Source organism: Barbatula barbatula (assembly GCF_947034865.1).
Source record: "Barbatula barbatula genome assembly, chromosome: 3".
Lineage (NCBI taxonomy): Eukaryota > Metazoa > Chordata > Actinopteri > Cypriniformes > Nemacheilidae > Barbatula > Barbatula barbatula.
Genome location: NC_136764.1, coordinates 3409548 through 3430414, shown reverse-complemented (window position 1 = coordinate 3430414; position 20867 = coordinate 3409548). Strand labels below are relative to the sequence as shown.

At 42.0% G+C, this 20867-nt stretch overlaps 2 protein-coding genes across 2 annotated transcripts in view; both read left to right on the top strand.

The window, feature by feature from the left end:
* The window catches only part of LOC306891685 (NACHT, LRR and PYD domains-containing protein 3-like), a 153803-nt gene that overhangs the window by 34339 nt on the left and 98597 nt on the right, over positions 1–20867 (top strand). The window lies entirely within an intron of this gene.
* The window catches only part of LOC306892482 (uncharacterized protein), a 38683-nt gene continuing 20882 nt past the window's right edge, over positions 3067–20867 (top strand). Inside the window, exon 1 of the mRNA XM_079453610.1 lies at positions 3067–3112. Within this exon, the coding sequence (XP_079309736.1) occupies positions 3095–3112 (18 nt within the window). The 5' untranslated portion in view covers positions 3067–3094. The remainder of the gene's footprint in view (positions 3113–20867) is intronic.

Sequence of the window (20867 nt, the reverse complement as noted above, 5' to 3'; positions counted from 1 at the left end):
CGATCCGTTCCACCTGCACGATCCGTTCACGCATGCGCGTAATTACGTATTAGAAAACGTCATGGTTTTCCTACACTATTTGTACCGTGACGCAGGCGAAGAAACATTTGACGGCAGGCGGCACAACTTGCGGCATATTTTTGTTTTGTAGGCTAACGTTACATAGTTTGACCGTTCAAGGCGAGTCTGTTTTTATGTTTTTAAATGTTGCTTACGTTACCATTACGATGTGTTTATGTGGTTGTCAATCCAAAATAATAGAGTTGTTACATGAAGATGGATGATTTTGGTTACATGTGGAATAAAGTAATTTTATCGACTGCAAATCTTCAGTTTCCTCCAAACTCCATTTTGCGATTCATTGCTGTATCATGTCTATTTACCTTACTGTGTTTCTATCTGAGGTCAGTAGTATTGTCAAAGAGGGTTTGTGTCGTTTTTTTATTTAATTCTGATAATACTAGTTAACTTTAAATGTAGTAATTTATTAGTATGGGTCTATATATTGTATTTAATTTAACAGTAACATATATAAACAAAGTAAAACAAAGCTGCGCAAGCGTGGAACAGATCGTGCAGTGTCGTAAATCATCGCACAACTAAATCATCATTTGCGCATGAGCGGTTTCTACAACGTCGTGGTGCGCATGCGTGAACGGATCGTGCAGGTGGAACGGATCGTGTACTGACAGTCGCCAACGCCTCACGATGCTATTGCTGTGTTTCGATTGCGTCATAGATTTACTTTACATACGCGCTTGTTTATAAAATGATTCATATTTCAACCATTTAAAGTCGCTCATTACTATACAAACAGCTAAACATACGTCATCAAGACAAATAAAAAATAAGTGGAGTAAAAAATAATCGGTTGTTAATCCATTTATGGCCATCAGGGCCAGAAACAAGACAGATGACTGACTTGTTTTAAAAAAAATATTATAAAAGATTACATTTACACACACTCAGTCACCTCAATCCAAAAATACATAATTATATAACATAATATAAACAAACACCAAATTATAAATATCAAGTATGAAAATACAGATTAATAAACCAATAAAAAAAATAAAAAAAAAAATAAAGATGACTGACTTTGCGACCGGCACCAGATTTCACACCATCTTTGTTTTCTTAAACAAACATGTCTTACAAAAGTATTATTATAATAGCAGTAAACTACCACTGTAGTTCAGAAGCAAATTGCCCGCAGCGAAAGGAAACACCACACACAGCACTGCGAAATGCACAAATGTGTGTGTGTGTGTGTGTGTTTAACATTATGTTTGAGCAGGTATCAGGGGAAAAGAATTAGGATAAATCAATCACTTGTTGACGGAAGATATGCGTTTCCAGGCGTTTTTTAAAGATGGCAACAGACTCTGCTGATCTTGTAGCAGCATGTAGAACATTCCACCGATGTGGAACAGATCCAGAGAAGGTGCGGGAGAGTGACTTTTTTCCTAGTCGTTGTTCCTTTGCAGACCGCAGTGATCTGGCAGGAACATAGATCTGCATCAGCGAGTGGGTAAATGTAAATGTTATTCTTGTAATTAGGAAGCGTGTTTATAAACAGTAATATGTGACTTGTTTGCCGATTCTCTTGTGAAAATACTCGATATAATGTCTAAGTGAAAGTGGAAAGATTCATTCCTGCACTATTTTCTGGCAACAGAACAAGTCCAGGGGCGGATGACCACGAATCTCTTTAGGTTTCTAAAATGAAGTCACAATCCAGTCCGCTATTTAAACTCTGTATTACTCCAGTAACTTAACAGAGGAAGACGTTTAGTTAAATATATTTTTAGACGTTTAGTGCAAATGAATATGCTGAATCTTCTGAAAGTTAACATGCTTTTCAAATCGGTCATTATTACAGTGGCTACATTTGCTATGTAACGGTTTCAAAATATAAAGAACACTTAGAAAATAGTAATATAAATGGCGAAAACCTCTCATTGGGGACCAAGCCCATAGTATTGGGTTAAGCCCCCAATGTCTCCCACGTCTGGCTCCGCCCCTTCAGTCCATGTTAGACATGTAAAGCACAATAGGGCAGTTCAACAACAATATGAGACACTTCACTGTTTAAAAGATGAAATGTGCAGCTTAGCTGAGGATTACTGGTTTAAAGAAGTGTCTAACACAGTGTTTTTATTGCAGGAACAATGAGTCTCTTCAGAGAGTTTAAAAGGTGAGATGAGTAAAATATTTTAATATACAAATTTGTCCTTTTTAACTGTAATTGAGAAACGTGTTACATGTGTTTGGTTTGTCTGATAGCTGTCAGAGTTTATACTTAAAACAACTTTGTGAAGATTCACTTCCTGCAAACTAATTCATTACAAATTAATATTAATTTGTGTGGGGAGGGTTTTCTTTGGTTTTCTTTATTGTTTGTATTATTAAATTCTCTTTAGATAAGCAGAGTTCATATCTCACTATAGCACTGAGGAGGAATTACATTTTAATCTTACTTTATCACTTGCAGAGGGATTTTAAAAGGTTGGACTACAGACTGATTAAGTTGTGTTGCTTCAAACAAGGATGCGCGAGATTTAGCTAAATTTATGCATAAAACATATTATTTCATGTAAGCAATATAGTTGTCCTTACAAATATGTTCATTTATAATAGTTTATCTTAGCAGAAATTACTTTTAAATTTATTTTCTGAGCCTGAATATCCTATATTTATTCTAATATACTATAAAAATGTATCACATTACTGATACATTGCATAAACTCATTACATATATGTTGTTTTAGTTTGACTGGTGGAGAATCTCCTAAACCCAGCTGTGTGTCCATGAAGAGTGATGATTCAATGCATAAACCACTTCACTTCAGTTCAGGAGACTGTGATGATCCAGATGTGAGGTGAGAACAGTCTGATGATTTAGACGAGTAAATCACTTCATCAGTCTTTATTCTCTGATCTGAGTCTGTGCTGTTGATGTTACTGCAGATATTCACTGAACACTTTACTGACAGATACACACATTAATCCAAGTGTTCACTGTATGAAACACATATTTCATTTATTGTTACATTACAGAAACACAACAAATGTCTCAATCAAAGGGAAGCACATGGAGTCTGTTTTCCAGGTGAGTGTGTCTGTCAGTGTGTGAGTGTGTGTGTGTGTGTGTGTGTGTGTGTGTAAAGTTGAGAAATGGATGCGAAGCAACTACTGTGTAACAATCTGTAATGAAGTTTTGTTTCACTCGGGAAGAAAGGAGTTGGCGTAGGCTGGGTTTTTAACTTGGCGCCACTGCGCTTTTACAGAACAACTCAAAACAATATTGAAGCGATTCGTCATCTCTGCATACGCTGCGGGACGTCGTCTCTGCAGGAGACGTTTAAGCTTCCCAGCCGATCTCTCTCCACCTCTTCGTCGGCGAAGCTAGATTTTAACCGTCTCCCCACCAATTGAGACACAGGTGTTCATGTCATGTGATATAAAACAAGTTGAGCAGTGTGATTGATGGTTAACTTTACTTTATTTTGGGAATTGTTACTGATTGATATAGTGATTTTTCTCTTATTTTTATATTTGTTTGCTGTGGGTTTTTCTTGATGGTTTATGGTGGATTAATTTATTATATTGTTTGCTGTGATATTGCTGGACATTTAATAGTACTGTTTCCCTCTTTCACAAACTGTAACGGGAAACACTGATTTACACACCTGTAAACCCTGATCATATCAGCGATTTCATTGGCCAGCTGATCAGACCATTCCCAATAAAAAGGAGGCTAGATCTCTTACCAGGGAAGAAAAACGCTCTGGACGGACGGATGCGCTGAGTGCTGCTGTGGACTGGCTTGGGAATCTTAATCTCCCTCAGTGTTGTTGCTGACTGGATCACCTGTGCTTTGGTGGAGCCGAATCACAGATTCCACAGTGTCAACGTTCACAAAAACTCAGATTTAAGGGAAGTGGTCCTTTTCTTCCACACTGATGCGTGTGATTGTTTTTAGTATTGAGCTGAAAGACCCGCTCTAGTTGTTGCTTATTCTTGTGAAGGTGCCAGGTCCTGTGGTCTGCGGTGGAGCAGCAGATATGGCATTATTGTTGATGGACCCACGTGAAGTGCAGGGTAGCAGCGCATCAACAACACGTGATCTATTTGAAGTCCTGCTGACAGGAGAAACACTGACTTAAATCCAGATGGGACTGGATTTAGGTATTGTTCACACTGGGACAGAACATTGGACAATCCATGATTTTATTGTTTCCCCAGTTCTTTGAGGAGATGTCATTTTAATATTGTCATTTTAAAATTTACTTATAGAAATAATATAATACAATTTTTTAATATTCCTTGTGTCGTTCTCGCTGTGTTGGTGTGGCCGGGAATCCAAATCTAGATTTATATTTAACTGACTTCTAATCTGTTACATAAGTGGCGTAGTCAGCAGTGTACTGTCCCTTTCCACACCACACAGTGTAGAATGGCAGATGAAAATGAAGGACAGCCTGAACGCCCAGAGTGTAATGTGTCGCAAGGGGCCAGGCCGGAAAATGTTCCACTTAGTCAGCCTGTGATAAATGCAATGATGATGCCTTGGTTCATGGGGGTCCCATGGATCCCAAGGTTTAATGGTGACTCAAGCAAAATTAGTTTTTCTGAATGGAGTGGGCAGGTACAGGCTATGCTGAGAGCACAAGGGTTAAACGAGAAACAGAAAATTTACTTCATGTATGGGGCACTTGAGGGTGAGGAAAAAAGAGAGATGAGGCTACTGAATCCAACCAGACAATTAACAAGTATAGACATGTTGAGCGAGTTAAAGAGGCTGTATGGGCGTGTAACACCAGTAGCCCAGCTCTGGGTACAATTCTTTAAATGTCACCAACAGGAAGTGGAAACTGTTTCTGTTTCGGGCCTAGAGGGTTGGGCTTGTGTTCAGAAGGTTGCTGGTTCAAATCTCAGTGCTAGCAGGTCATGACTGAAGGGCCCTTGAGCAAGACACCTTACCCCTGATTGCTCTGCAGTAATGTGCCACTGTAAAAAAAAACTACTTGTAAGTCGCTTTGGATAAAAGCGCCTGCCAAATGAATAAATGTAAATGTAAATGTTTCTGCTTTCATTCTCCGTCTCCGAGAATTATTCTCCACATGGAAGCAGGAACCAATGGGCTCTGCCCAGGATGAGATGACGTTTAGGGACCAGCTTGTCCTGGGTTTGAGGCCTGGTGTGGTGCAACCGGAACTTCAGAGGCAGGTGCGTAGAAAACCTACATTGTCCTTTTCCGAGGTGTGTAGCAAAGTGAGAGCATTGGAAGCTGAGCTGAAGATGGAGCCTTTCAGTGCCGTATCTCTGTGCCAGAGCTGAATCCATCCATGGTTGCACCTAACCTAAAAGAGTGGAGGGAGACCGTAAGAGCCGAAGTCAGAAAATAAATTACAGACCAACTTTCTGCTCTTAAAGAAACTTTAACGGATGAGATGAAACGCCAACTCTCTCCTCAGACTATGGTGCATAAAGACCAGCCCTTATCCCCTAGAGGGGTTGCTCGGGAAGACCGCTATACTGCTTCCACCAGGCGTCACCAGACTTCGGAGTGGGATGACCGGGGCAGACCAATCTGCAGAGGCTGTGGGAAAGCTGGTCACATCCAGAGGTACTGTCAACAGGGGAGGAGGCAGTTAAACTGACAGCCCCAACCACTGAGAGCCAGGTGGTTGGGGAGGGGGACCAGGGAAACCAAATGAACAAACCATCCCTGGTGGTAACGTGTCCAGAGGTTGAAGTTGTTGTTGCAGGAGTTAAATTGCCCTGCTTGCTTGATACAGGCTCACAAGTTACGTTGTTTAGTGAAACTTTCCTTCAGAAATGGCTGAGTGGAGAGTAGAAGCAAAGCCCACAAGATCTGCACTGGCTTTCTCTAAAAGCAGCTAATGGACTACAGATCCCATATACTGGCTACGCCATCTTGGATTTCTCAGTAAGAGGAGTCACAGTGCCAGGTAAAGGGGTTATCATTGTAAAGGATGAGTGCCTGAGTACTGAAAGATGTATCCGAGGGATGAATGTGATTTCACATTGCTGGAAAGAGCTGTTTCAGGGAGTCCACCTTGGCCTGACTGTCTTTGATACAACTATGTCACGTGAAGCAAAGGGGGAGTGGGAGCGTGCTTTTGCTTTCTGTCAAAAGGTTTCACAGGATGAATCTGATGGACAAATGACGCCTCCCTATAAGGGTACGTAACCTCAATCCTTACCCCATATTGATACCTCAACGCCACTCCCTTGCTAATGTCTTCCAGGTTGATCCAAGGCAAATTCGAGGGGAAATGTCCTTGTGTTCCTTAGAGCCAGGGGTGGTGGAAGTGGATGTCCAGACTAACCACATCAGCGCCAAAGACCAGCACCCAGTCAGCCTGCTGAAAGGTGATGGCTTAACAATAGATCAGCAACAGAAGATGGACTTGCTGTTACAGCAATGGAGAGACATCTTTGCAGCAGGCGATGATGACTTTGGTCAGACCAGCACAGTCCTCCACTCCAGCACAGTCCTCCACTCCATACCGCCCAGCAGGGAGCGCTACAGACCAGTTCTACAAAGCCTTTATCCTCAATTGAGGGAACTCCTGCAAAATATGCTGGATAATGATGTCTTAAAGGAAAGCTCCAGCCCTTGGGCAGCACCGTTTGTCCTTGTGAAGAAAAAGGATGGATCCTGGCGCTTTTGCGTGGACTACAGGAAGCTGAATGCCCTAACCCACAAGGATGCCTATCCCTTGCCAAGGATAGAAGAATCCCTCACCAGCCTCAAGCAAGCTGCTTGGTATTCTACCCTTGACCTGGCCAGTGGATATTGGCATGTAGATTTGGACCCGAAGGACCGAGAGAAGACTGCATTTACTACACCCCTGGGCTTGTATGAGTTCCAGAGGATGCCCTTTGGTCTTTATAATGCACCTGCATCATTTCAACGCCTGATGCAGCGTTGCCTCGGCGGGCAGGTCCACGACTCACTCCTGATCTACTAAGATGTTGTTGTATACTCCCCAGATTTCGACACCCACATTAATCACCTGGAGCAGGTTTTTGAGAAGCTGGGTGCAGCCCCATAAATGCAGCCTGTTCCGGATAGTCACCTACCTTGGTCATGTTATCTCGGGTGACGGAATATCCACAGATCGGGAAAAGACAGTTGTTGTTGAGAACTGGCCCATCCCCTCCACTATTAAGCAGGTACGATAATTCCTTGGGTTTGTGGTGTACTACAGAAGATTTGTGAAAGGTTTCTCTAAAATAGCAGCGCCCTGAATGCTCTCCTAGTAGGTTCTGCTAGTATGTGGAGAGGAAATGCTGCCATTAACTGGACCCCAGACTGCCAGATGGCATTTGATTCTTTGAAGACTCAGACTTAAACTGACCTGACGCCTGAGAGCGTAGTGCACGTGATGGACTATAATACGTAAGAAGTTCTCTCAAGTAGTGAGGAGCTAAACCATGAAAGGCTTTATAGGTAATAAGCAAGATTTTAAAATTTATGCAATGCTTTATAGGTAACCAGTGCAAGGTTGACAGAACCGGGCTAATATGCTCATACTTTTTTGTACGTGTAAGAACTCGAGCTGCCGCATTTTGGACCAGTTGGAGTTTTTGTAATAGGCCTGCAGGGCAACCACCTAATAGTGCATTACAGTAATCTAGTCTTGATGTCATAAAGGCATGTATAAGCTTCTCCGCATCTGATGATGACAGCATATGACCTAGTTTAGATATATTTTAAAGATGGAAAAACGCAATCTTACAGGTGTTGGCGACCTGGTTCTCAAATGCCAGAGTACTATCGAATATAAAGCCAAGATTCTTAGCTGAAGATGAGGGTTTTATGGAACATCCATCAATAGTTAAGCAGTATTCTTGGTTGTTACGTAGGGCGGTTTTCGATCCGATAAGTAACACTTCAGTTTTGTCCGAGTTCAGTAATAAAAAATTGCTACTCATCCACTTTTTTATATCGACAATGCATTCCACTATTCGATGGAATTGCTGTGTTTCGTGAGGCTTCGAGGAAATATAAAGTTGCGTATCATCAGCATAGCAGTGAAAGCTTATTCCGTCTCGCTTTATTATATCTCATAGGGGTAACATATATAATGCGAAGAGCATAGGCCCTAGTACTGAGCCCTGTGGTACACCGTACTGGACTTGCGATTTGCGTGATACCTCATTGTTTATTTTTACATATTGGAAACGGTCGCATAAATAAGATCTAAGCCATTTCAAAGCTATTTCCTTAATACCGACATCATTTTCAAGTCTATGTAGGAGCATGCTGTGGTCAATGGTGTCGAATGCAGCACTAAGATCTAGCAGCACCAATAAGGAGATACAACCTTGGTCGGATGCCATAAACAGATCATTTGTAACTCTAATCAGAGCAGTCTCTGTACTGTGATGTGCTCTAAATCCAGACTGGAAATCTTCATTAATCTCATTCCTTTGGAGGAAGGAACATATTTGAGTTGAGACTACTTTTTCCAGAACTTTAGATAAGAAAGGTAGATTCGAAATAGGTCTATAGTTAACTAGTTCTCCAGGGTCCAGATGGGGTTTTTTGACAAGGGGCCTTATAACAGCCACCTTATATGCTTTAGGCACATGTCCTAATGTCAGAGATGAGTTAATAATGCTAAGTAGAGGATCTATAATTTCTGGGAGCATCTCTTTCAGAAGATTTGTAGGTATAGGGTCTAGCATGCATGTAGTCGATTTAGATGATCTAATGATTTTCGATAGTTCATCGTGATCTATAGTAGAAAATAAACATAATTTCTCCTTAGGGGTGCTGTAGTTAGTCATATGTTCAGCGGGTTTCGCATCTGGTTGCATAGTTATAATTTTCTCTCGAATATCTTGGATTTTATTTGTGAAATAGTTCATAAAATCATCACTGCTATGCTGGTATACAGCATCAGAAGTCGCTGACGATTTATTTTTGGTTAATTTAGCCACTGTATCAAATAAAAACCTAGGGTTATTTTGGTTTTCTTCTATTAATGATGAAATGTAGGCGGATCGAGACGTTTTTAGGGCTTTCCTGTATTTTTTTGTACTATCCTTCCAGGCAGTACGAAATACCTCTAATTTAGTCTTTTTAAAGTTGCGCTCCATTTTTCGTGCCGCTTTCTTTAGAGCCTGAGTGTGTTCATTTTTCCACGGTGTCGGTATGTCATTTTTAATCTTCTTTAAGCGCAAGGGAGCAACTATGTCTAGCGTTTCCGAGAAGGTGGCATTAATATTTTCAATAGAAAAGTCAAGATCTTCAACGTTATTACTCATGCTAGAGATTTGAGACAATTCAGGCAAATTATCAAGAAACGCACCTTTTGTAGTCGAAGTTATTGTTCTACAATATTTGTAACTTGGAGTTTGATTTGCCACCATTGGGTATTGAAGCAAGCATGATACCAGATAATGATCTGAGATGTCTTCGCTCTGCTGAAGGATTTTAACATCGACCACGTTTATACCGTAAGACAAAATTAAATCTAAAGTATGATTACGAAGGTGAGTAGGTCCTGACACATGTTGACTAACGCCCATGGAGTTAAGAGTGTCTTTAAAAGCCATTCCTAAAGCATCTGTATCATTATCTACATGAATGTTAAAGTCACCAACAACAAGGACTCTGTCTGCAGACAGTACTAGTTCTGATAAGAACCCACCAAATTCTTTAATAAAATCTGTGTGGTGCCCTGGAGGCCTATATACAATAGCCAGAATAAATTTTAAAGATGTTTTGTCCTTAGTATTAGGTATTGATGCATCAAGTACCATGACTTCAAAAGAATTGTATTTAGGATTAGACTTCTGGGAAATGCTAAAAGAGTTACGGTAAAGTGCAGCAACACCTCCCCCTCTGCCTTTTAGGCGAGGCTCGTGTTTATAATAATAATCTTGGGGGACAGACTCATTTAAAGCAATATAATCATCTGGCTTTAGCCATGTTTCTGTCAGACAGAGCATGTCTATTTTATGATCTGTTATCATATCGTTAACAAAAAGTGCTTTATTAGAGAGAGATCTAATATTTAGCAATCCGAGTCGTAACAGTTGATTATCTGTATTATGTTCATGTTTAGTTAGTTTAACGTTAACTAAATTACCTTTGAGAGGTTTACGCTTTATTTTATGTTTACTAATCCGGGGGACAGACACAGTCTCTATTTTATGATGTTTGGGAGAAAGTATTAACGCATGTTGTGTATTATGTGTGTTCTGCAACGTGAGACGGCAAGCAGACCGTTGGTTAAGCCATTCAGTCTGCTCCCTGACCTGGGCCCCAGTGAGTCAAGTTTTAGCAGTGTGAAGTGTGTAGCACCTAAGAAGTGTGAAGAGAAAAATATTTGATTCGGAGTGACTGTACATGTACATTGACTGAATATAAGACACATCAACGGTCAACAATTATAAAATACAATAATAAATAATAAAATGATAATAAATAAATAGCTTGGTGTGGGCTGTTGGGTTGATGATGGTGCTTCTGTTGACTTAGTGCTTGATGATATGGATGGTCTTTTATCCTCGGCCCTGATGACAATTACCACATTCTGCTTGTAGCCATTTGACAGCCTCTGTCATTTTAGTTTGGTTGAGGAAACCCAATTTTTTTAACCTTGGGTCCAGCGGAGTTGCCATGGTCATTACGCTGAGCGATTCCATATTCCAGATATGTTCCCTCAGACGCCTGATGAGGTTTTCAGTTAATTCCTTTGTAATGTCCATGGTTAACCTGGAATAAACAAGTATTTACTCTGTGCACAAATGAAAAAATTATTAAAAAAAAGACATCAAAATTTGCTAATGAGTTTTCGACATAAATAAAAATAAATACCTAATTTGTTCAACCTGTAATGAATGGTGAATCATTTTTAGCAAAGGAATTAATTTGGAGCCAGACACTTGTTTTTAATCGGACAGCTCTACTGTGGCCAGGTGGAATGGGGCGAGAACACACAGAATCTGCTGTATGGCTTCAAGTCCTGTGCATGAAGTGGAGCCATATCAGTTTTCAGTGAGGCAAGGGATGCTCCCACAGTTTACCTTTCCGCATGCAGCCATTGAAGCATGTGAAAAGTGCTGTTCCAGCGTGTTTCCACTTCATTCACAAGTTTAAGAACTGGCCTGTTCATCTCTTGCTGCACCTGGGTCAACATTGCTTCGAAAATAGGTGACCAATTGTTTTGCTTTGTTCCGAATGTCACACAGAGCTGATACCTGATCAAAAGACTTTTTAACCATAGTGTTAAGTGCATGAGCAATGCAAACTGAATGCCTCACTTGCAGAATTCTTGCACAAGCAATCATGTTTGCTGCTGCATCTGTGACAAGCCACTTCACTTTGTCCTTGATTGCCCACTCCATCATGGCATTCTTCTTCACCAGGGCCATATTTTCCGATGTGTGCCTGTTTGGGAACTTCTCAACCTCCAACAACACTGTATTCAGCTTATCACTGTCATCAATGTAATGTCAGGTTATTGCAAGATATGCATCCGTATTGATAGAAGTCCACATATCCAATGTTAGAGACACAGCAGTTGCTTTTTCCATGCTAGCCTTGGCCTTCCTCTTTGCTTCTACATCTTTTGAAGCACCATTTTCTTTAAAGCCTTTATGAGTATAGTAAATTTAGATGATTATAGACACAGATATATTATATAGACTGTACATCAAAATCGACCTCTGCCATACGCACCTGTCTGGTTGGGATTATATAGGAAGGATCAAGGGCATGGAGGAGGCCCTTGAAACCCTCATCCTCAACCACTGTAAATGGCTGCGAGTCTTTTATGATCATGTTGACCAATGCCTCATCAACCATTTGCTTGCGAGATGCTATAGTGAAAGAAGTTATATATACATATATTAATTTAAATCATGATAATGCATTCACAATTATGAATAAAAATCATCAAACGCAACAGTCCTACTTTGTGTGCTTGTAGGATTTTTCTGGGGCTGTGCAGTCTCATGTAAGGCTCTGAAATGCCTTAGCATGGATGATTTGGTATTTCCATACACAAGCTCCTTGTCACACACCAGGCATCTCACCTTCTGAAAAAGGTAATATGAAAGTAAGAAATTACATACAACAATTAAATAAGTAAAATATTAAATAATAAATTATTATATACATACATTTTATATAGTATATATATATATAAATATTTTCAAATTATAATCTTTTTTTTAAATGCATACATACATTGGAAGCTGTAAACTCAAAATATTCCCAGATTGAGGAAGTCTTTCTTTTTTTGGCTGCTGCCATTGCTGCCTTACAAACCCTTCACCAAATACCAACCCCCTATTCCCCTCTCACCTAATCCCACCCTAACCCCAAATACCAACACCCTATTCGCCTCTCACCTATTCCCACTCTAACCCCAAATACCAACACCCTATTCCCCTCTCCCCTAATCCCACCCTAACCCCAAATACCAACACCCTATTCCCCTCTCCCCTAATCCCACCTTAACCCCAAATACCAACACCCTTTTCCCCTCTCCCCTAATCCCACCCTAACCCCAAATACCAACACCCTATTCCCCTCTCCCCTAATCCCACCCTCAGCTCTGGATCCATCCGATCTGACCGGTCACATCTCTCTGTAGTTCCTCTGAACCCTGAATTTTAAGTGTTTTATTTTATCTTACAAACTTAAAATTCTTTAAAATATCCACTCAGAAACACTATATTTCTAAGATACCTAATGAAAAACAGTGGATGGTATTCATACTTTGAGATTTTGTTGGATACTATCTTGGCCTACTTGATCAGCTGAAGCCTGAGGATTTCCTAGTAGAGAATCTCAGCACACCATGCCACCCAAGAAGGACCAAAGCAGCAATCAAAGTAATGGAGAAGAGTTGGTGTCGCTTTCACAAATAAAGGATCTAATGAGTCAACAAAGGGATCTGTTCATGCAACTTCTACAGCAGCAAGAAAGTAACTTTAAGACTGTTGTGGAATTAATTGTGAACAATGTGAACACTCGGATTGACAAATTGATCAAGGAGACACAGGAGCTGAGAAGCAGCTTGCAATTCTCCCAGAAGGACATTGATGATCTAATGAAGAAAAATGATAAAACTGAGTCAGAAAGGACAATTGTTTGTGCTGAAACCAAAATAATACAGGCGCAATTGGTAGAGATGACTGAGAAAGCAGATTACTTGGAGGGTCAAACAAGAAGGAATAACCTTGTTGTGGATGGTATTCCTGAGGCCCAGAATGAAAGCTGGAAGGAGACTGAGGACAAAGTCAGGTATGTGATAAATGAGAAACTTCACCTGGACAGTAGTCAGATGGTGATTGAACGTGCACATAGGACTGGCAATCCATCCGGATATGCTGGAAAGAGACCTAGGCCTATCATGGTCAAATTCCTCAGATATAAAGATAAAATGGCTGTTTTGGGAAAGACTAAAGATCTTAAAGGCACCAACATCTATGTGAATGAGGACTACACTGAAGCCGTCAGGCAAAAGCGTAAGGCACTCATTCCATCCATGAAAGCTGCCAGAGAACGAGGTGACATAGCCTACATCCGACATGACAAGCTTATTGTCCATCCCCCTGCCCAAAAGCATAAGGATAGGAAAAGCACCAACAGCCAGGAGTTGGAGCCAAGAGCTGGAGCGAGAGACTAGTTCTCTGGTTTCCTTAACTTGAGCTCATATAGACTGAACTGATTTTAAAGAAAAAAAATAATAATTTTAATTATGGATAGTAGGCCTATTGATGATAAACATCTCCTTTCTGTTTCAAAGGGTCTTGTTATGGCCCATTTGAATGTTTGCAGCATCAGAAATAAGATATTTGAACTTAATAACCTAATTACAAAAAACACCATTAATATCTTGGCAGTATCAGAGACTCATCTAGATGCTACTGTTCTTGACACTGAGGTTTCCATTGATGGCTATAATATTTTTAGAAGGGACAGGAATAAATATGGGGGTGGCATAGCATTATATATCAGAGATAACTTTCCGGCAACACTATGTTCTGAGTTTATCTCAGATGGTTTAGAAATGTTATGGGTTAAAGTGCATCTTCCTCATCTAAAGCCGGTGCTAATCGGTTGTTGCTATAGACCTCCTGGGGCTGATGAGCAATACCTGAATGATTTATGTGTGTTAATTGACAGAGTTACAGATGTGAATAATGATATTTTCTTACTTGGGGATATGAACATTGACTGGTTTGCGAAACAATGTCCAATGAAACAAAAGATAGTTTCATTGATTGCTGCTTGTAATCTTTCTCAGATGATCTCTCAACCAACCAGAGTCTTTACTAATAGTGCTGGACATATTTCTGCCACTTGCATAGATCATATTTATACAAATGTTCCTGAATCCTGCATTAAACCAGTTTCTCGATCTGTGGGTTTTAGTGACCATAACATCATAACAATTACCAGAAAAACAAAAATTCCAAAATGTAGAGTCAATATAGTTCATAAAAGGATGTTTAAGAAATTTATTCCGGAGAGTTTTTTGGCAGATGTTGGTGGTATTGATTGGACTGATGTGTATGCTGCTGAGGAGCCTGAGGCTGCCTTAAATATATTTATGGAAAGATTTATGAAGATTGTTGATAGGCATGCCCCTATGAGAAAGTGTATTGTAAAAGGGAGAACAGCCCCATGGCTGAATGACAGTATAATGAGCCTCATGAAGGAAAGAGACAAAGCCAAATCTATATTAGTAAAGACTGGATTGGTGGAGGACAGATTCATGTACTGTCAACTGAGAAATCAGGTTACTAAACTGAATAGATCGATGAAAAAAGAATATTACATGAAGAGAATAGATGCTGTAAAGCAAGATGGTAAAGAGCTCTGGAAAACCCTTAATGAAATAATGGGGAGGCAAACATCTGGAGGGGCTTCCTTTGTGGAGTCAGAAGGCAAGTTTTTGACCAAACCATCTGATATAGCGAATTATTTTAATGATTTTTATATAGATAGGGTCCATGCACTAAGGCAGAATATGGACAATACTGATTCGAATTACTTAAAGCTCATAAAAAATCATGTGATGTTAGATAAGAGTTGCACTTTCCAGTTTAATAGTGTAGAGGAGCCGGAAGTTAGAAAGTTGTTGAAGTCTCTACCCGACCACAGCTCAGTAGGTACTGACCTGATGGACAGTAAAGTACTTAGCCTGGCAGCTGACTATGTTTGTGGTCCATTATGTCAAATATTAAATGCATGCTTAATGAAAGGTGTTTTTCCCACTATCTGGAAAGAAGGTAAAATTATTCCCATACCTAAAGATGGCAGGCTAGCACTTACTGGGAAGAACAGTAGACCTATTACTATTCTCCCGGTTCTTAGTAAGCTGATGGAGAGAATAGTTCACTCACAAGTAAAGGAATACTTTGAATGTAATGGTTTGAACACAGATTTCCAACATGCTTATAGACATAACCATTCAACTTGTTCTGCCCTTACAGTAATGACAGATGACTGGCTCAAGGAAATGGATAATTTAAAAATGACTGGTGCTGTATTACTTGATTTTAGTGCGGCATTTGATGTCATAGATCACAATCTACTCATTAGTAAACTAGAATGCTATGGATTTAGTCCAACTGCCATTCATTTTATGAAGAGTTATCTCACATGTAGGACGCAAAGGGTTTATTACACTGGCAGCTGGTCTCACTCTAAGGTCTTGGACTGTGGGGTCCCGCAAGGGAGCTGCCTGGGACCTCTTTTATATGCCATCTTCACTAATGATTTACCATCTGTTTTATGTAAAGCAACTGTACAAATGTATGCTGATGATTCCACATTGTATTATGCTGCAAAAACTGTCAGTGAACTGGATTATGTTTTATCAGCTGAGTTAAAAATGGTTTCTGATTGGATAAAACGAAATAAGTTGGTGCTGAATGTTTCAAAAACCAAATCAATTATCTTGGGATCGAGTCATAAATTGTCATTAATACCAAAGATGAGTTTGAATTTGTCTGGGGAACCTATAGAACAGGTAGATAAAGTAAAATTACTCGGCACAATAGTGGATAGTAAGCTGTCATGGGTAGAACATACTGATATCATAGTGAAGAAGATGGGTAGTGGAATCTCTATGGTGAGGAAATGTCTTAGTTATGTCCCTACACACATTGTGGAGCAGGTGGCTAAATCTTTAATTTTGTGTCATTTAGATTATTGTGCCCCTGTGTGGTCATCTATATCTAAAGGTCAACTAAGAAAATTACAAACAACCCAAAATAGAGCTGCCAGGTTAGTATTACATTGTCCGATTAGAACAAACATTATAAGTATGCACTGTCAGCTCTCATGGTTAATGGTGGAGAAAAGGCTTGTTTTTAATACAACTAAGTTTTTTAGAAATATTGTCTATTCTTCCGAACCAGTTTTTTTATATAACCAAATTGTTAGGTGTGATCAGTTACATTCTCATGTGACTAGGTCTGCGGATGATGGCCTGGTGATGTTACCACGGCCAAAATCCAATGCTTTAAAGAGAACTGTTATTTATCGTGCCATCAGTCATTGGAATAACTGCCCATTGAATATACGTAAAATGAATGGCAAAGACTCTTTTAGGTACCATCTAAGAATGTACTATTTAAATTGTGAATAAGGACATATTTGTAATATTAATAAATTATTCAGACTAATTTATGATGATGTGGTAATGATGTCTATAAATTATAATGTTATACTGTTTTACATTAACATTGTTATGTGATTTCTTTTTTTGTTGTGGACCCCAGGAAGACTAGGTTGTTCACTTTGGTGACAGCTAATGGGGATCCTTTTTACAATAAACAATAAACAATAAACCCCAAATACCAACACCCTATTCCCCTCTCCCCTAATCCCACCCTAACCCCAAATACCAACACCCTTTTCCCCTCTCCCCTAATCCCACCCTAACCCCAAATACCAACACCTTATTCGCCTCTCACCTATTCCCACCCTAACCCCAAATACCAACACCCTATTTCCCTCTCCCCTAATCCCACCCTAATCCCAAATACCAACACCCTATTCCCCTCTCCCCTAATACCACTTTAACCCCAAATACCAACACCCTATTCCCCTCTCCCCTGATCCCACCCTAACCCCAAGTACCAACAGCCTATTCCCCTCTCACTTTATCCCACCCTAACCCCAAATACCAACACCCTATTCCCCTCTCACCTAATCCCACCCTAACCCCAAATACCAACACCCTATTCCCCTCTCCCCTAATCCCACCCTAACCCCAAATACCAACACCCTATTCCCCTCTCCCCTAATACCACTTTAACCCCAAATACCAACACCCTATTCCCCTCTCCCCTAATCCCACCCTAACCCCAAGTACCAACACCCTATTCCCCTCTCCCCTGATCCCACCCTAACCCCAAGTACCAACAGCCTATTCCCCTCTCACTTTATCCCACCCTAACCCCAAATACCAACACCCTATTCCCCTCTCACCTAATCCCACCCTAACCCCAAATACCAACACCCTATTCCCCTCTCCCCTAATCCCACCCTAACCCCAAATACCAACACCCTATTCCCCTCTCCCCTAATACCACTTTAACCCCAAATACCAACACCCTATTCCCCTCTCCCCTAATCCCACCCTAACCCCAAATACCAACACCCTATTCCCCTCTCCCCTAATCCCACCCTAACCCCAAATACCAACACCCTATTCCCCTCTCCCCTAATCCCAACCTAACACAAAATACCAACACCCTATTCCCCTCTCACCCAATCCCACCCTAACCCCAAATACCAACACCCTATTCCTAACCCCAAATACCAACACCCCATTCCCCTCTCCCCTAATCCCACCCTAACCCCAAATACCAACACCCTATTCCCCTCTCCCCTAATCCCACTTTAACCCCAAATACCAACACCCTATTCCCCTCTCCCCTAATCCCACTTTAACCCCAAGTACCAACAGCCTATTCCCCTCTCACCTAATCCCACCCTAACCCCAAGTACCAACACCCTATTCCCCTCTCCCCTAATCCCACCCTAACCCCAAATACCAACACCCTATTCCCCGCTCCCCTAATCCCACTTTAACCCCAAATACCAACACCCTATTCCCCTCTCCCCTAATCCCACCCTAACCCCAAATACCAACACCCTATTCCCCTCTCCCCTAATCCCACCCTAACCCCAAATACCAACACCTTATTCGCCTCTCACATATTCCCACACTAACCCCAAATACCAACACCCTATTTCCCTCTCCCCGAATCCCACCCTAATCCCAAATACCAACACCCTATTCCCCTCTCCCCTAATACCACTTTAACCCCAAATACCAACACCCTATTCCCCTCTCCCCTAATCCCACCCTAACCCCAAGTACCAACAGCCTATTCCCCTCTCACTTTATCCCACCCTAACCCCAAATACCAACACCCTATTCCCCTCTCACTTTATCCCACCCTAACCCCAAATACCAACACCCTATTCCCCTCTCGCCTAATCCCACCCTAACCCCAAATACCAACACCCTATTCCCCTCTCCCCTAATCCCACCCTAACCCCAAATACCAACACCCTATTCCCCTCTCCCCTAATCCCACCCTAACCCAAAATACCAACACCCTATTCCCCTCTCACCCAATCCCACCCTAACCCCAAATACCAACACCCTATTCCCCTCTCCCCTAATCCCACCCTAACCCCAAATACCAACACCCTATTCCCCTCTCCCCTAATCCCACTTTAACCCCAAATACCAACACCCTATTCCCCTCTCCCCTAATCCCACTTTAACCCCAAGTACCAACAGCCTATTCCCCTCTCACCTAATCCCACCCTAACCCCAAATACCAACACCCTATTCCCCTCTCCCCTAATCCCACTCTAACCCCAAATACCAACACCCTATTCCCCTCTCCCCTAATCCCACTTTAACCCCAAATACCAACACCCTATTCCCCTCTCCCCTAATCCCACCCTAACCCCAAATACCAACACCCTATTCCCCTCTCCCCTAATCCCACCCTAACCCCAAATACCAACACCCTATTCCCCTCTCCCCTAATCCCACCCTAACCCCAAATACCAACACCCTATTCCCCTCTCCCCTAATCCCACCCTAACCCCAAATACCAACACCCTATTCCCCTCTCCCCTAATCCCACCCTAACCCAAAATACCAACACCCTATTCCCCTCTCCCCTAATCCCACCCTAACCCCAAATACCAACACCCTATTCCCCTCTCCCCTAATCCCACCCTAACCCCAAATACCAACACTTTATTCGCCTCTCACCTATTCCCACCCTAACCCCAAATACCAACACCCTATTTCCCTCTCCCCTAATCCCACCCTAATCCCAAATACCAACACCAAATTACCTAAACAACACCAAAAGTGCAACTATTTTACAAAAACAAAAAGAATGTATTGAAATGTATTCATTATGCCTACTAATGGTATAATAGTTTATTAATAGTTAATAGTTTAGTGCTACTCAAATTCAAAACATTTTCTTATGCATATTGTCATGATTCCGCTATCATGTCATGTTTATTTTTGGTCTTGCAGCGGAGTCATGGCATAGCCTTAGGTTTTGTGTGAGAAAGACATGGCTTTGTTTTGATTCTGACATGCCATGTGCTTTCTCGTGTCTCGTCAGTGTTTCCCGCCCTTTTGTCTCGTTAGCCTTCCCATTAGTGTCTCATTACCTACACCTGCCCCTTGTTCAATTATCCTTTGTCTGTCTCCCTTTAAAACATCCTTGTGTTCATTGTCTTGTGCTGGTTCGTTGTACTTGTTACCCTGTCCTAAGCCTTGTTGTGTTAGAAACTTTAAAATCTAGTCTTTGAGTGTTCAGGTTAGTCTTAGTGTTTATAGTTGAGTTCTTGAGTCTTTGGTTTTCAATTTGTTGTGTTTTGCTATTGTGTACTCCTTTGTTACCCCCTCGTGGGTTTTTGTTTTTCTGTTTATATATTAAAGTCCCTTCTGTTAACCCCTTCATCCCCGTTTCGCTGCCTGCAATTGGGTTCTCCGCATCCTCAATCACGACAGAACGAACCAGCCCTTACTGAACCCAGCAGGCAGCTATGACCTCGGCACGATCCCGGAAGCCTCGTCTACTCTGCGGCATCCAGCAAGGGAACTCAAACCTGCAGGACTATTTTGGGAGATTCCTGGATGTCGCAGTTGATGTGGACATGGGAGAAGAGGAGCTGGCGGTGCTCTTTAATGCCGTTCTGAGGGACCCACTTTCGCGGGCGGAGATGAGGTCATTGGGACCTCCGGAACTCGACGACCTGTGGCGGTACGTCAATGCTCGCTCTGAGTCCGGGGTCTCACCCCAACCGATCTCTCCGCTGGCCGCCATCCCCGAGGGCCGTACCCGGCGAATCGGGGCTGTGGGCCTCTCCTCACCCTCGGCACCCTTCAACTCTTCCAGCACGGAGCTGGTCACGCTCCCCGCCGCTTCTACGCAACCGGCTACACCCACCGTGAGCCGGGCGAAGAAGAAGAAGCCGAGGAGGGGTGTGGTGTCCAGCCCGAGGTTCCAGCCGGAGGAGAACGCCGGAACTCAGCCCAAATATTTTTTGGGGGGGCGTCATACGGGCAGGGGGGCCCTGTCCAGCGGGCCTCCTGGTGTCCCGTCAAGTCCGGTGGTCCCGTCAAGTCCGGTGGTCCCGTCAAGTCCGGTGGTCCCGTCAAGTCCGGTGGTCCCGTCAAGTCCGGTGGTCCCAAGTCCGGTGGTCCCAAGTCCGGTGGTCCCAAGTCCGGTGGTCCCAAGTCCGGTGGTCCCAAGTCCGGTGGTCCCAAGTCCGGTGGTCCCAAGTCCGGTGGTCCCAA